This window comes from Carya illinoinensis, chromosome 3, assembly GCF_018687715.1.
Source record: "Carya illinoinensis cultivar Pawnee chromosome 3, C.illinoinensisPawnee_v1, whole genome shotgun sequence".
Taxonomy (NCBI): domain Eukaryota; kingdom Viridiplantae; phylum Streptophyta; class Magnoliopsida; order Fagales; family Juglandaceae; genus Carya; species Carya illinoinensis.
Window position 1 is genome coordinate 42,937,586 of NC_056754.1, and position 16,662 is coordinate 42,954,247.

The window sequence follows — 16,662 nt, forward strand, 5'->3', positions numbered from 1 at the left end:
ATTTAATCCTATGCACGAGTGTGAGTAACATTTACTAGTTAGAAAAATTACTTCTTGGGCATGGTATGAAGATTCTAATTTTTGTTCTTTTTTTTTTTATTGAGTTTGGGCATGCTCTGAAGATTCTAATTTCTTTCAACCTAGTGTTGCAATAGAGGAGTTTTTCTATGTAAAATTTGATATGCTGGGATGATGGGTAATGCGGCTTTGGATAAAGTATTAGAGAAAATGATTTGGCTACCTTAGAAAACCTACTAATTGAGAGTATTATGCATTTGTCTTAAATGTATTCATTAATATTTATATTTCATATGAGTTATAGGTAATTAAATCTTTTTAAAGGAAGATTTAATTTTGCCATGTTGTCTGTGCTGCTCTTTTTGTTCATGCTGGAACTGTTTGTAGGAAATGCAAGGTTCAAGAGATAGAAGAAAAGAATCGGCCAGCTAGAAATGATAAATGGGAAAGAAAGGGCAGGTAGTCATGGAAGTACAAAGCAGAGAGAAGGCACTGAAGTATCTTCGCCCTTTTTTATCAAGTTTTTCTCATCTGTGTATTTGAGTTGGTCTCTGTCTCAATAGCTCCAAACTCTAAGTTAGCACAACTTGTTGGTTAAGTTACACAACTTCTCCAAAATATGTATTTCCATGTACTTCAAAAACTCATAAATATGTTCAAGAATTTCTTTGATCTGGAATTTGGGATTGAATATATGGATTTTGAATCGCCATGTACTCCGATAAATCTACATTTTCTGATTATTCATTGTCAATTAGCCTCTTAACTATTAAAAGCTTGGAGTTTTATGTTCAGTTCTCTTGGCTGCAAATAGTATTCAATTCTCGTATGAATCTAGAAGTGTGTTGACTCTACCACTGAAGCTTTTAGGAAAAAAAAAAAAAAAAGACATCATTGCCTTTCAGTGTGTAAATGTAATTTCGCTAGTAATGATTAATTACAGCAACATTATCCTTAGGAAAAGATTTTTTTTTATATATATATATATTTTGTTGCATTCATTTTCGACCATATGGTAGGTTATTTGGGACAAACTCAATGGTCAGAAAAAACTGATTGATTGTAGTCACTAGATGAATGGCTGGGAAAAGTGGCAATTGGGACTAAAATTAAGGGACCAACCAATGATAATAACAAATGGCCACAACTAATTGATTGTTACCATTTTATAGACTATTTCCAGCCAAAACAGATGCAAGAAAAATCCAGATATGCTGTAGTGGATAGACATGGTTGAAAATAGGCTTTCTTCGCTGTTCAATCCAGTTAAAATTTGAGGGACTACTCCAGCTAGCTAGTCTCTGCTTTCATTATTTTCACTTGTCTAAATCTCTGCTTTCATTATCTTCAGTTGTTGGGTGGAGATATTCCCAACAAACTTTCAACTTAAAATCACTCCACTCATTTTCTTCAATGCTCAGGTAGTTGTCAACGGCAAGCCTCCCACCATAAAGTCCTCCAACTCCTAAACAAACTTTGAACACAGGTAATTAGGAACAATCATGATGAGCAAAAAGTACTAAAACAAACACCTTTGGTCGGCTACCTCTAAGTTCCTCCTCTAGTTACCAAGATCATGATTTCTAAAAGTAAGATAAGATGTGAAAAATGACGAATTACAGTTTTGACCAAATCTGATAGATTTCAAAATCTGAGATAAAGCCTGAAGGTAACAATCTTGTCTATTTTCAGCCACAAAGGTCAGATCTAAAAGAACTGGTGGTGGTGAGTTCAATGATCTGGCGCGTGTGGCTAGAGAGCTACCGAAAGGGGTGGCACATGAGGACCACTCAAGATAATTTTTGCAAAACCATCACTTTCTTCCTAACGATTCTCAGTTTGGGAGTCTGCTCGTGCCAGGCTTGTATCTTAGGAGTTTCCAGAAAGGTGTAGATCCATCTTTTTTAACCTTAAAATAATTAAAAATAAAACTAAGTAAAAGGAACTACGTTAATAGCTAGACAAAATATCTGGTTGGAAAAAGGAGAGGAAGGACACGGCGAAGGATGCTCCTCCTTCGGCAAAAATCAGATATGGAGCCTTGATTTTTTACCTATATAAGCAATTTTAATAATATATGTCATGTGGTGATAGGATTAAATTAGTACCATGTCATCCATATTTTTGGAGTAACTAATAATTTTCTGGAGTCTGAGGCAGAGTAAGGTTTTATAGTCCCCCGGCTGGTGCAGGGTGGTCCTGTCTCTCCCCTGAGAGCTTGGTGTTTTACTCTTATCAGGCTCTTGGCTGTTAACATCCCACGATGGAAGAAGAAGACCTTGCAAAGAGATGGGAAAGACTGAATCTGTCCTTGACAGAAAGTGAAGTGCTAAAAATTCCACCTGCTAGGTCTGAAAAGAATTTCTTACGTAGAAAACATTGTATAGTTGGGGGTGTCATGACTGAGAAAGGTATAAACAATGAAGCTTTCAGATCAACAATGTCGCAAGTCTGGAGATTGGAGGGATGGGTAAAGTTCAAAGAATTAGGAGAACATAAATTCCTAATCGAATTTCAACTTCTGGTTGATAAAGAAAAAGTGCTAGGAGGACGACCATGGTTCTTCGATAGAAATCTGGTGGCATTTTTAGAAATGGATGAGGATGATTCTTTAAATGCCACTAGATTTCAATTTGAACCATTCTGGGTCCAACTTCACGGATTGCCGTGGGGAGCAATGACTGAAGAAGTAGGGATTCATTTGGGTTCCTCGTTTGGCCATGTCATTAGAGTGGATGCTGACTCCGATGGGGTTGCATGGGGGAAATGCATGAGAGTAAGAGTTGCTGTCGACTTACACAAACCCCTTCTACGTGGAAAGTGGATGGAACTAAACAATAGAAAACACTGGATCTCTGTGAAGTATGAAAGGCTGTAGGCGTTCTGTTTTCAATGTGGCATTATTGCTCATAAAGGCAAAAACTACACACTATAGAGGGATCATTCACAAAGCATAGAGTCAAAGCCTCTGCAATTCGGACCATGGCTCAGGGCACAACCATTGAACTCTAAGATTTTCGATGCTAGACAATATGGGAGTACATTTGGTGGTAGGAACCAACAGCAAAGACAACAATCCGAAGATGTCAGGGGTAAGGATAAGGAAGCCAGCAGTGAAAAGGACATGAGGATAGAAGAAGTCATAGCCTCTGTGGAAGATCTTCAGAACCCAAGCTATCACGTTAAGGTAAACAGCTCTAAAAGGGGTAACCAAAATAAAGAGGATGCTATTCTTTCTATTTCTGGAAATTCTTCAAAGACAGAATCCCTAATTGCACCTATGAATGAGGTAAATAATGACAGTCCCCCATCCAATTTGCTGAAGTCCTCAGATAACATAATATATAGTGAAAATATTGTTTTGAATGCTGATGTTAGTGAATACCCAACGTATTTGGAAAGTGATATGAAACAAGATAATTCTAGTCTAATTGTGGATGTACCCAGCAATGTTGGGGTTATGACCAGACAGAGAGGGGCCACCTGGAAAAGAAAAGCAAGAGAGGTATTTCTTTCTAACACTATGGATACGGTTTTAAATAGCAAAGGCAACAGGAAAAGAAGCTTGACTGGACAATCAGAGTTACCTTTAAAAAATAAGAAGGCCAAAGGTAACAAAGACTTTGATGTTAATAGTGACATTATCAAACAGGTGGAGGCTGCTAGGCAGCCCCACCAACAGAAATGAAAGGCTTTAGTTGGAATTGTAGGGGGCTTGGGAACCCCCATACAATTCGAGAACTAAGCCTCTTGGTGAGGACAAAGTGGCCCGAGTTTATTTTTTTGATGGAAACAAAATGTGGTGGAAAGAGGGTGGAGGAGGTGAGGAGAAAACTGGGTTTTGACTACTGCTTTGTGGTAGATAGCAGAGGCCTAAGTGGAGGATTAGCATTCATGTGGAAAAACAGTATGGAGTTCAGTTTAGAAAACTACTCTCAAAGTCACATTTCGATGACCATGTCAAATCAGGAAAGTGCACAGCAGGTGTTGCTCACTGGATTCTATGGCTCTCCTGAAACAGCAAAAAGAGGGGACAGTTGGAAGCTATTGAAGATGCTTAGCCCTAAAGAGAACAAACCATGGCTATGCTTTGGAGACTTTAATGAGATCCTGTATCACCATGAAAAAGTAGGTGCAGCCAGTAGACCAAGCTCTCAAATGGAAGCTTTTAGAAGTACTGTGGAGTGGTGTGGCCTAAGTAACTTAGGCTATGAAGGCTCAAAATTCACCTGGTCCAATAATAGAGAGGGAGTTCAATTCACCAAAGAGAGGCTAGATAGAGTCATGGGAAACTTGTTGTGGACTAGTCTGTTTTTTGAATGTAGTGTCAGTGCACTAGCAGCTCAAACCTCGGACCACTGCCCATTAATGATCACTGCAAGAAGGAGAGTAAGATGGGGAACTGGTGCAGAGACAAAAAGAGAAAAGATTTTCAGATTTGAGGCAAGTTGGAACCTGCATGAGAATTGCAACAACATCATTAAATCCAATTGGTCAAACCAGGATACTCAGCAGGGTTTAAAGATCCATTCAGTCATGAGAAAGCTTAGGAGATGTAAGGACTCTCTAAAACAATGGAGTTCAAATCTAAGGAAAGAAAGGAGGGACATCCAGACTGATATGAATCTACTGTCCAGGTTGCAAGACTCGAACACTGGGTCAGATACAACAGCTATTAAGGCTCTAAAAAAGGTTATTGACAAAGCTCTAGAGGAAGAGAATTTGAAGTGGCAACAGAGGGCAAAACAGGCTTGGCTCAAAGATGGAGACAGAAACTCTAAATACTTCCACAAGTGTGCTAACCAGAGGAGGAAAAACAATGAAATCCAAAAAATCATAAAGGATGAGGGCATTGAAACCACTGATCCAAGAGAAATCTCGGCTTTATTTTCCCAGTATTTCCAAGACCTATTTACCTCATCTAGTCCAAGAGATGTGGATGTCTGTTTGAATCATGTCCATCACAGGGTTGATAGAGAGATGAATTCCAAGCTATCCAAACAGTATACAGTAGAAGAGATAAAGGCTGCTCTTTTTCAGATGAATCCTATGGGAGCTCCTAGCCCAGATGGTTTTCCAGCCTTATTTTACCAGTCTCATTGGGAAGTTGTAGGAGAGGATATCACTAAAGCAGTTCTGGAAATATTAAATGAAGGTGGTGAGATTTCTCCCATTAATAATACCTTCATTGTCTTAATTCCAAAAAGTAAGAATCCTAAGAAAGTACTGGATTATAGGCCTATCTCCCTCTGTAATGTCATCTACAAAGTGGTCTCAAAAGTTCTATCCAACAGGCTGAAGGAGATCCTTCCTCTCATCATTGCCCCTACACAGAGTGCTTTCATCCCCGAGAGAATGATCCTTGATAATGTCATTGTAGCCTTCGAAACTCTTCACTCAATGTCCACAAAAGGCAAAGGGCAGCAAGGCTATATGGCTATCAAGTTAGACATGAGCAAGGCCTATGATAGGGTGGAGTGGGAGTTCTTGAGGAAGGTCATGGAAAAAATGGGATTCAATAGCAGATGGATTAGTCTAATCATGCAATGTGTCTCTACTGTGTCCTATTCTATTCTTATTAATGGAAAGTCACTAGGCAGCTTCAATCCTTCTAGAGGCATTAGACAGGGAGATCCTCTTTCTCCCTACTTGTTTATTTTGGTGGCTGAGGTGTTAAGCTGTCTGTTAAACCATGCTGAAGAATCCAAAATGATTCACGGCTTTCCAATTGGCAGGGGGAAACTCAGCATCAACCATCTATTTTTTGCGGATGATAGCTTGCTATTCTGTCGAGCTAATGCAAGGGAGTGGTCCTCTATCCATTTTCTGTTAAACCTCTATGAGGAAGCATCTGGCCAGAAGCTAAACAAGACAAAAACCTCTATCTTTTTTAGCCCAAACACTAAAACAGCTACAAAAGAATACATCTTAAGCCTTGCAGGTACCAGATCTTCATCTTGCTATGAAAAGTACCTTGGCCTACCAGCTCTCATAGGTAGGTCCAAGAAGGCTTCCTTCAAGAGCATTATCGATAGAATCAAAGCAAGAGTAGGAAATTGGAAAAATAAGTTCCTCTCTCATGCAGGCAAGGAAATTCTTCTTAAGGCTGTGGTACAGACCCTCCCTACTTATTGCATGGGGGTTTTCAAAATGCCCAAAGCTTTGCTAAGTGATATTAACAGAATTATGCAACACTTCTGGTGGGGCCATCTACAAAATGAAAGAAAGGTGCACTGGGTGTCTTGGGGTCAGATGGGAAGATCGAAAGATGCAGGAGGGCTGGGATTTAGAGACCTTGAGGTTTTTAATTTGGCATTGCTGGCAAAACAAGGGTGGAGACTTGTTCAATACCCAAGCTCTCTAGTTGCTCAAGTCCTGAAAATGAAGTATCATCCACAACATGACTTCTTCCAAGCCAAAGTGGGAATTAGGCCTTCCTTCATATGGAGAAGCTTCTGTGCAGCAAAGGGACTGCTGAATAAAGGCTCATTGTGGCGTATTGGAAATGGTTCTAGAACTAGAATATGGAAGGATAGATGGCTGCCTCAACCTACTACATACATGGTCCAATCTCCAGTTCAGTTTCTCCAGGAGGATGATAAAGTGGAAAGGCTGATTAACAGTGAGACTAGGCAATGGGATAGAGGTTTGATCTCAGGTGTTTTTGATCCAGATACAGCTGCTATGATACTTAAAATTCCCATTAGCTCCTCGGGTATTGAAGATAAACTAATTTGGCTGGGCACCAAAGATGGTTCTTTCACTGTCAAAAGCGCTTATCATATGCAGAAAGAGGCTATCGAAATGCATAGAGGTCAATCATCAGGAGGGAAACAGATTCAGAGAAGCTGGACTGAATGCTGGAAGATGCAGGTCCCTAATACCACTAAAACTTTCCTATGGCGTGCATGTCTTGAGGCTCTTCCCACCATGCTCAACCTGTTTAAGAAGAAGATAGTGGACTCCCCTTTGTGCCCCATCTGCTGCAGAGAAGAGGAGACCACCATCCATGCTCTATGGAGCTGCAGTTCAGCCATGGATGTTTGGAGTCAAGGCCATATCTTTTTTCAAAAAAGCACTTTGAGGGAAGCCAGCTTCAAAGAGTTGTATGAACGACTCATTCTACAGTGCAAGAGGGATTTACTTGACATGTTTTCAATCATTGCTAGGAACATATGGTTAAGAAGGAACAAGTGGCTGTTTGAAGGGTCTTTCTTGCACCCAAACATTCTTCTGAGGCAAGCAACCCAGTCCCTAGAAGAGTTCAAGACAACTCAAGCTAGTAAGAAGGTTAAACCTCAAGTGGCCTCTACTCACCCCTCGAGATGGACCCCTCCTCCATCTAGTTGGGTAAAAATAAATTGGGATGCTGCTGTGAATGTGGATCAGGGTAGGGTTGGAATAGGTCTGGTGGCCCGAGACCATGAGGGTTCCACTTTGGCCACTAAGAAGCTCTTTGTTCCCTGCTTCGCTGAACCTGTGTTGGCTGAAGCCTTAGGAGCTTTTCATGCAGCTTCCATGGCAAGGGACTTGGGGTTGAGCTCGGTTATTCTGGAAGGAGATGCACTCCAGATTGTGGCAGGGATCAACAACCTTTCTGAAAGATGGGATAGAGTTGGCATGGTTTTGTTGGACACTAGGATGGTGTTGTCCAACTTGTTCCAGTGGAAGGTGGCTTTTGTTAGGAGGAGTGGCAACCAGTTTGCTCACTGTCTGGCTAGGGAATCTTTAGAGCTTGGTGAGAGTTCAAATGGGTTGGTCTTTAGACCTCTTTGTAATCATGTTCCATCTTTCCCTTGAAGGTGAATGAAAGTATGATATTATCAAAAAAAAAAAAACAAAGCTAATAATTTTCTGAGTAAATAATCCCTCTTTTGTTAGATAAAGGACGACAATACGTAGGCAAATTGTACGACGTTGCATTCCTATGCTCTAATAAATTTCTAGTTCTTTCATTTTTTGAAATGGATTCGATGCAAGCATCTTAATTTGGTTATTCAGCTCAGGAATCACAATAAATCCACTTTTCATGTGGGAAAAAAAGGTATATAGTAGGTTTGGTCGTTTTGTGATTATTGAAAAGTTTCAAAGTATAGTAACATCAATTTCCTTTGTAAAAATTTTATGTGAAGTTATTTTTACGTATTCTTTATGTATTTCATTAATATGATTAGTTGTATCTTTTTTTAATCTAAAATATTAATTTGACTAATCACTTTAATACAATATATAAAAATAATTTGATTTCACATGACACCTTTCTTTGTAGGTACAAGGAAAATAGACAAAAAAAAGTCATACATTATACCCACGTGGGCATTGAAAGGTGTATTCCAACCCAACATGGAGGTAGCTAGGACGAGTAGCGCCAGTCGACCTAATGGGGTTGAGAACTTGGTATCTCTAGCTGCCCTTCAACTTAAATGCCTCACTTCAAATCCCATTCCAACGTTCCAACATTCCAACATTTGTGCATATAAACCTTTATTTTCCAATTAACTTTTAGTACGGATAAGAGTTCAAAATAAGTAAAGAATTTGTTCAGACTAAGCTTAGTTTGGTAACGATATCTCACATCGTCTCAAACATCACTTAAATATAAACAATTTTCAATTTTAGACCCCACTGGGTTATCAAAAATCAAAATTTTTATCCCATCTCATCTCAACTCATCATTACAATTTTTTCAAATTCTCATACAAAATATAATAAATAATTTAACTTTTTCAAATTTCAATACAAAATTAATATTAAAAAATTAAATTATAACAATAATATTTTATTCATTAATATTCAAAACATCTCATCTCATCTGTATTACCAAATGGGACCTAAATTTTCAAATTTTTGATCTAATCATTACCTAATGATCTTTATAGCTTTTCCAAATTTTCAAACAAAATATAAAAAATAATTGAATTGTCTTAAATTCCAAAACAAAAAATTATATTCTAACAATATTTTAACTTTCTATTATTTTTATTCAACTTTTTCTCTTCATTTTCCTAAAATCCAATAAAACATTTTAATTCAAACATTTTTAATACTAATCAAAATTTTTTCATCTCATCTCATTCTCCAAATGAGGCCCTAAATAAACTATTTCATCTTTACATCATTTGAGTAATGATATTATTCATTACGAATTTTGTTAATTTTAATCATTTTTTTTTTCGTGATACATTTTAAATAAGTCTAGTTTGTTTTTAGAAACCATCTCATCTAATTCTTACTACTTTAATTCCTAAGCTCAAAAAAAAAAAAAATACAATAAGCAATTCAACTTTATCAATTTTCAAAATAAAAATCATATTAAAAAATTATATTCTAATAATATTTTATTAACTTTCATCTTATCTAACTTGTGTAACTAAATGAGACCTCTGTATCAATCAATTAAATATAAGTCACTTAATATGTGTCACGTATGAGATATGATAGAGAATAATAAATAAAAAAATAAATCACATATACTAAAATTTATTGGAAAATGGAAACTCAGATGGTTTGAATTTGAAATCCAATATAGATCTAAGAAGCCATGTGAAAGATATCGAAAAGATTGGGATGGTCCCTTCTTTTTTGTCTCTTTTATTTGAGTCATACTAGAGTAGAGTGTTAAATATTTTAACATGAACATTAATAATTGGATCTTTGATTTCATATGATCTATAATGATAAACAATAATAAATAAATGCGTACCTTTCTCTATCAGTTTGATGAAGAATTAGATCTGACTATGAGAGAATGATCACCCTAACAACTTCACCTCACAAGTGTCTCAAGATGGCAAAAGGCACTCTAATGTTGTAGGTGAGAACCCTTTAATCCCTCAGTGCTATTTATAGATTTCTGACCATCAAGAAATCTAAGAGTTTGTATCTGACTGTAATTAGAGATATAGAGTTTTAGTCTTATCTCTTAAGATTTTTCTTATCCCGTTATCACTCATCTTTTATCTGATAAATTTGAGCTATTTCAAATTCTATTAAGATGGGTGTGTGGGACATAGAGTTTAAATAAAACTCTTATATTCTCCCATTTGGCCCATACGCCCACAAAATAATATTTTTCGTTCATGGGTTTATTACAGGAAATTAACCATACTATGCAAATTCATTTCCTGAAACTTCCATAGCTCAAAGTACGTTACATGAGTTCTGTAATATCAATGTTAAATCAACTACTGATGCGAGTCATGGCTGTCCTTTGTTATATAATCAACAAATTCCCTTCCATGTACCACAACACCAGCAACCAATTTTACATGATTTTTAATTGGGATAATTAAGACTAATACCATAATGCCTTGGGTTCCAATTCATGTCTTTTGCAGACATTATCTTATCATCATTCTTCCAAACCATTCAATGTACAAAGAAATGGAAAGACAAGAAAATAGAAACAAAACAACCATAATAGATATCATTAAGTGTCCAAAATAAAATAAAACATCTACGAGCTCAATAACAAGTTTACATCATAAGACCCATTCTGTCAACATGCTCTTTAAACTGCTTCGCTACTAGACCCTTTGTTAATGGGTCTGCTATCATAGGCGTAGTATTAATATGTTTTATGGACACTGTCTGTTTCTGTACTTCCTCCTTGACACTTAAGTATTTGAGTTCCATGTGTTTAGCACCTTTAGAATACTTATCATTTTTGGAGAAAAATACTGCAGAGGAATTATCACAATAAATTCTCAGCAGCCTTTCTATAGAGTCAACAATTCCAAGCCCTAAGATAAAGTTTCTCAGCCATAAACCATGCACTGTGGCCTCAAAGCATGCCACAAACTCAGCCTTCATTGTTGATGAAGCAGTGATAGTTTGTTTCATACTTTTCCATGAGATCGCTCCACCGGCTAGTAGGAAAATATATCCAGAAGTAGATTTCCTACTATCAGAACAACTGGCAAAATCAGAGTCTGAGTATCCAGTTACCTCTAAGTTGTCAGTTCTCATAAAAGTAAGCTGGTAATCCTTAGTTCCTTGTAGATATCGCAATACCCTCTTTGTTGCTTTCCAATGAGACATCCCTGGGTTATTCTGGTAACGCCCAAGCATGCCAACTGCAAAACTAATGTCTGGCCTCGTGCAAATCTGTGCATATATCAAGATCCCCACAACCGAAGCATAGGGGATTTTTGCCATCTCTTTACGCTCCCACTCAGTTTTAGGACATTGTGATAGACTAAACTTATCACCTTTTGATATCGGAGTATCAAGTGATGAGCAACTTTTCATGCCAAATCTCTCAAGAACTCTTTCTATGTAATTTTTCTGAGACAATCCCAACAGTCATTGTTTTCGATCCCGGAGGATTTCAATTTCGATCACAAAGGATGCCTCACCCATATCTTTCATTTCAAAGTTCTTAAATAGAAAACCCTTGGTTTCATAAAGTAAGCCAAGATCACTACTAGCCAACAAGATATCATCAACATACAGGATCAAAAATATAAACTTTCCCACTGACCTTTAGGTATATACATCGATCAACGATGTTTTCTTTAAATCCAAAGGCAGTAATGGTATCATTGAACTTTAAGTACCATTGTCGGGAAGCTTGCTTAAGCCCATATATTGATTTCTTAAGCCTACATACTAGGTGATCTTTGCCCTTTTCTGAGTAGCCCTCTGGCTGCTCCATGTAGACCACTTCATCCAAATTTCCATTTAAAAAAGTTGTTTTCACATCCATCTAGTGTAACTCTAAATCAAAATGAGCCACGAATACCATAATCATTCTGAAGGAGTCATTTTTAGATACTGGAGAAAATGTCTCTTTGTAATCAATGCCTTCTTTTTGGGTGAAACCCTTAGTAACAAGTCTGGCCTTATGTCGTTCGACGTCGCCTTTAGAGTCGCGTTTGGTCTTTACTATTTACACCCGACTCTTTTACACGCTTTAGGCACCTCAACGAGATCCCAAACTTGATTTTGATCCATGGATTCCAACTCTTCTTTCATGGCATCGATCCATTTACTAGAATCACATCTCTCTATAGCTTGTGAAAACGTTAGTGGATCTTCACTTGTCCCAATGTCAAATTCAGATTCTTGAAGATATACCACATAGTCTGTTGAAATAGCAGGTCTCCGATCTCTCTGAGATCTGTGTAAGACTATCTGTTCTGGTAACTTTGAACTTGGTTCATCAGTGATATTATCATTCTGAGATGGGTGATCATTCTCTTGTTCCAATGTATCATTGTGATGATCAATTAGAGGAACCATTATCTTTTCTGATGATGTAGGTATGGGGACATCTACTCGTACTTCCTCAATGATCATATCTCTAGGTTCTATTTTTCCACTGATTTCGTCAAGTTCAATGAATTTGGCATTCCCTGTTTCCACTACTCTCGGACTGTGATTAGGACAATAAAACCTATACCCTTTGGATCTCTCTGGGTAGCTAATAAAGTACCCACTTACTATTCTGGGATCCAATTTCTTTTCATGTAGGTTGTAAAGTCTCGCTTCTGCTGGGCAACCCCAAACATGCATGTGTCTTAAACTTGGTGTCCTACTAGTCCATAGCTCGAAAGGAGTTTTTGGAAGTGACTTACTAGGAACCCGGTTTAAGATATAAGTTGTCGTCTTAATGGATTCACCCCACAATGCTTTGGGTAAGGTAGAATTGCTTACCATACTTCTGACCATATTCAATAAAGTCTGATTACGCCTTTCAGCAACACCGTTCTGCTCTGGCATCCCTGGCATCGTGTATTGTGCAACAATGCCATGTTGTTCAAGAATTTTGGTGAATGGGCCAGGGTTACGACCCAATTCGTCATACTTTCCATAGTATTCTCCACCTCGATCCGACCTGATGATTTTCACATTTCTATCTAACTGCCTTTCCACCTCCATGAGAAATACCTCAAGTACTGAAATAGCTTGAGATTTCTTATGTAATAGATAGATATATCCAAACTGTGAAAAATCATCTATAAAGGTGATAAAATACTTTTCTCCACCAAAACATTCAGTAGAGAATGGTCCACATATATCTGTGTGAATTATTTCAAGAAGCTCTTTACTTCTTGTGGCACCTTTCTTAGTATGTTTGGTTTACTTTCCTTTAATGTAATCCACACATACTTCAAGGTTAGTAAAATCTAAATGCGGAAGTATCCCTTCTTTTACTAATCTCTTTAGCCTTTCTTTGGAGATGTGCCCCAATCTCTTATGCCACAAGTCATAAGAATGTTCACTCATCATGTTTCTTTTAGTTCCAATACACATTTCATGGTTATGGGTATATGTATTATGAATAAATGTATTATCGAGACAAAGTCAATAAAGACCATCGGAAAGAAATCCAGAACCAATAAATAAAGAGTCTCTGAACAAATTGAAACTACCATTGTGAAATGAAAAGGAATAACCATCAGAGTCCAGTCTAGAAAGGGAAATTAAATTACACCTCATAGAAGGTACAAAAATAGTGTTATGAAAGTCTAAACAATGACCAGTACTCAAAACTAAACGAAAAGTCCCTATGACCAAAACTTCAACCTTATTCTCATTTCCCATAAAAATGAATCACTCACTGGGGCTTGGTGTTTGGCTAGTAAGGTATCCCTGCCTGTTTATAGAAACATGAATATTAGCACTTGAATCTAAACTCCAAGAATTAGTAGGAACATTTACAAGGTTTGATTCAAAATATACAAGGCCGGCAAGAGGCTTACCCTTCTTTTCAAACCAAGCCTTACGTTTCTGACACTAAGATTTCATATGTCTATTTTTTCCACACCAGTAGCATTTGGTACTACTATGTTGAACCTGATTAACATTTCCAAGCTCCTTTCCTCTTAGTGGTCCAATTCGTTTCTTTTTACTATAATGGTGCTTTTTCTTTCCAGCTTCTTTGGTCACAAAATTAGCATAGTAATGCCCTTGTTGTTTCAGTCTTACTTCCTCCTGAACTACCATACTTGCCAGCTCATTCACATTCCATTTATCCTTAATAGAATTATAATGCATCTGGAATGGACCATACTGAGGTGGCAATGAGTTAAGAACAAATTGAATAATAAAGGACTCCTCTACTTTCATTCCCAGGGTTTGTAATTTGGCGGCAATATTTGTCATTTCAAGGATATGCTCTTACATTCCTTTGGCTCCATCATATTTCATGATGGTAAGTCTAGCCATCAGTGTTCCTACTAAAGACTTATCTGCAGACTTAAATCTCTCCTCAGTATTTTTCAAAAAACTTTGGGCATCCTCAACACTAGGGAGAGAATTTTTAATATTTTCAGATATGATCATTTTCATGAACATTAGACTCAGCCTGTTTGATCTCTCCTACTATTTAAATGACTCTTTCTCATCCCTATTACTCTCTTCAGTGAGGGGTGGTGGTTTTGGACTTGTAAGGGATTAGTCCAGGTCAAGGATCCCTAAGGTGAATCCGACTTGTTCAACCCACTCAGAAAAATTAGAGTCATTCAAAACAGGAACTAATGAAGTTTGTGAATGTAATGATGTCGGTACATTTACTGCAAGAAAATATTCGTCACATAATGCTTTGAGTTAGACACTTATAAACAATAATCAGAATTTAAATAATTATGGATGAACTAGTAGTGTCATCGAAACCCTCCTTTGGGAGTAGATCTTAATACACAAAGTGTTCTTACCAATATTAAATTCTGTGGATGAACTAAGTGTATCATTAGAATTCTCCTTTGGGAGTAAACTCTGACATACAAATTGTTCCCTCCAACTCTTCTTTTGATGGATGAACTAGTAGTATCATCAAAACTCTCATTTGGGAGTAGATCTTGACACACAAAGTGTGCACTCCAACCTTAATTTGATAGGTGAACCAGTAGTATCATCAAGATTCTCCTTTAGGAGTAGATCTTGACACACAAACTTGTTCACTCTATCATATCCACCTTACTATGGAATTTAATGATTGTTCACCAAAATTGAAGAAAATCTTGTACCTTTGGGCAACCAAGTTTTTCTTTAATTTTGATGAAAATCACTTGTCTATATTGGATAAATAATTATATATAGCATGATAATAAGAGCCAATTCATACATGTATTTTATGTATGTAATAATAATATGCACATGACATTTAATAAAATTTAATACATGTATTTAACAATAATATCATGCATATAAAATTTAATAAAATTTAATACATGTATTTAACAATAATAACATGCATATAAATTTATCAATAATAAAATTTTCATACACGTAAATAACATTAATAACATGTATATAAAAAATAAATAAATAAATAAAATTCGGATATTTTTTCAAATAATATTAAAATAATAATATTTTAATCTGACCGGTCCGGGTCTGAACCGGACCGGTTCAGCAAACCCGACCGAGATCAAGTCAACTAGAAGTGTTGACTTGGGCGTGTTGACTTGGGCCGAAGCTATTGTAAAGGCCTGGTTGCTTCTTTTTTTTTTTTTTTTTTTTTTTTTTTTTTTGCTTTATTGGGCTGGGCCACCCATTGGCCCCGTTTGTTTTCTTTTATATTGGATTGTGTCAAGCCCTGTTGACCCACAACCCAAACAGAAAATCCTTAATAACATAAAACAGTTTATTATCATGCACTGGGCCGAAGCCCACAGCCAAAAGCCCACAACCTTAAGTCTATAACATAAAACCTTAAAGGAAAAACTCATCACTTTTCTTCCTTCATACTATGTTCAGCGTCGCATCCTTCATTATTCTGTACAGTGCTACAGCGCAGAAGCTTCCTTGCTTTTTGAATCAACGGTGGTCCTTGGCGGTGACTACAAGATGGCATGGAATCCCCAGCCTCCTGCCCCTGTCGAGGTCCACCTCTTCTCCACCTCTCTTTTTTTTTTTTTAATTATTATTATGGAAACACTGTGGCAGTGGGCTTTAGAGCCCTCTGTCACCGTAACAGAGACGCCGACGAGGAGGTTCTCAGCCTCCTCGCAGAACCAACCTTCCCTTCCTTTTTTTCTTTTTTTTTTTAATAACCAAACCCGAAAACAATATCATTCGGTTTCATCTCAAAACAGTTTATAGTTTCTAAAATTTGAAACAATTTCATATGCATAAATATACAAAAATTCACATATGCAATTTCACACATATATATATATATATATATATATTTCATATACAGATTATGAATATCAGTGTGATAATATTACACAAAATCAAAATTATAATTTTATGCATGTGTAGCGTTGATGCATAATATCGGTACAAAGCAGCATATATTTTTATCTTTCACAACCGAAAGAAATATTAATGTGATATATGGCATGTGTAATATTATCTCGAGATCATAAAAAATCTATAACCTAAAGTTCTGATACCACATGTTAAATATTTTAATATGAACATTAATAATCGGATCTTCGATTTCATATGATCTACAATGATAAACAATAATAAATAAATGCATACCTTTCTCCATCAGTTTGATGAAGAATTAGATCTGACTATGAGAGAAGGATCACCCTAACAACTTTGCCTCACAAGTGTCTCAAGATGGCAAAAGGCACTCTAATGTTGTAGGTGAGAACCCTTTAATCCCTCAGTGCTATTTATAGATTTCTGACTATCAAGAAATCTAAGAGTTTGTATCTGACTATAATTAGAGATATAAAATTT

The 16,662-nt window shown here is 36.8% G+C and overlaps 1 protein-coding gene across 1 annotated transcript; it reads right to left on the reverse strand.

The window, feature by feature from the left end:
- Positions 1 to 10,494: 10,494 nt before the first annotated feature.
- Positions 10,495 to 11,175, reverse strand: LOC122304824 (secreted RxLR effector protein 161-like). Its single transcript, XM_043117089.1, has one exon. The coding sequence runs from the start codon at positions 11,173 to 11,175 to the stop codon at positions 10,495 to 10,497; it is 681 nt and encodes a 226-aa protein (XP_042973023.1).
- Positions 11,176 to 16,662: the final 5,487 nt, after the last annotated feature.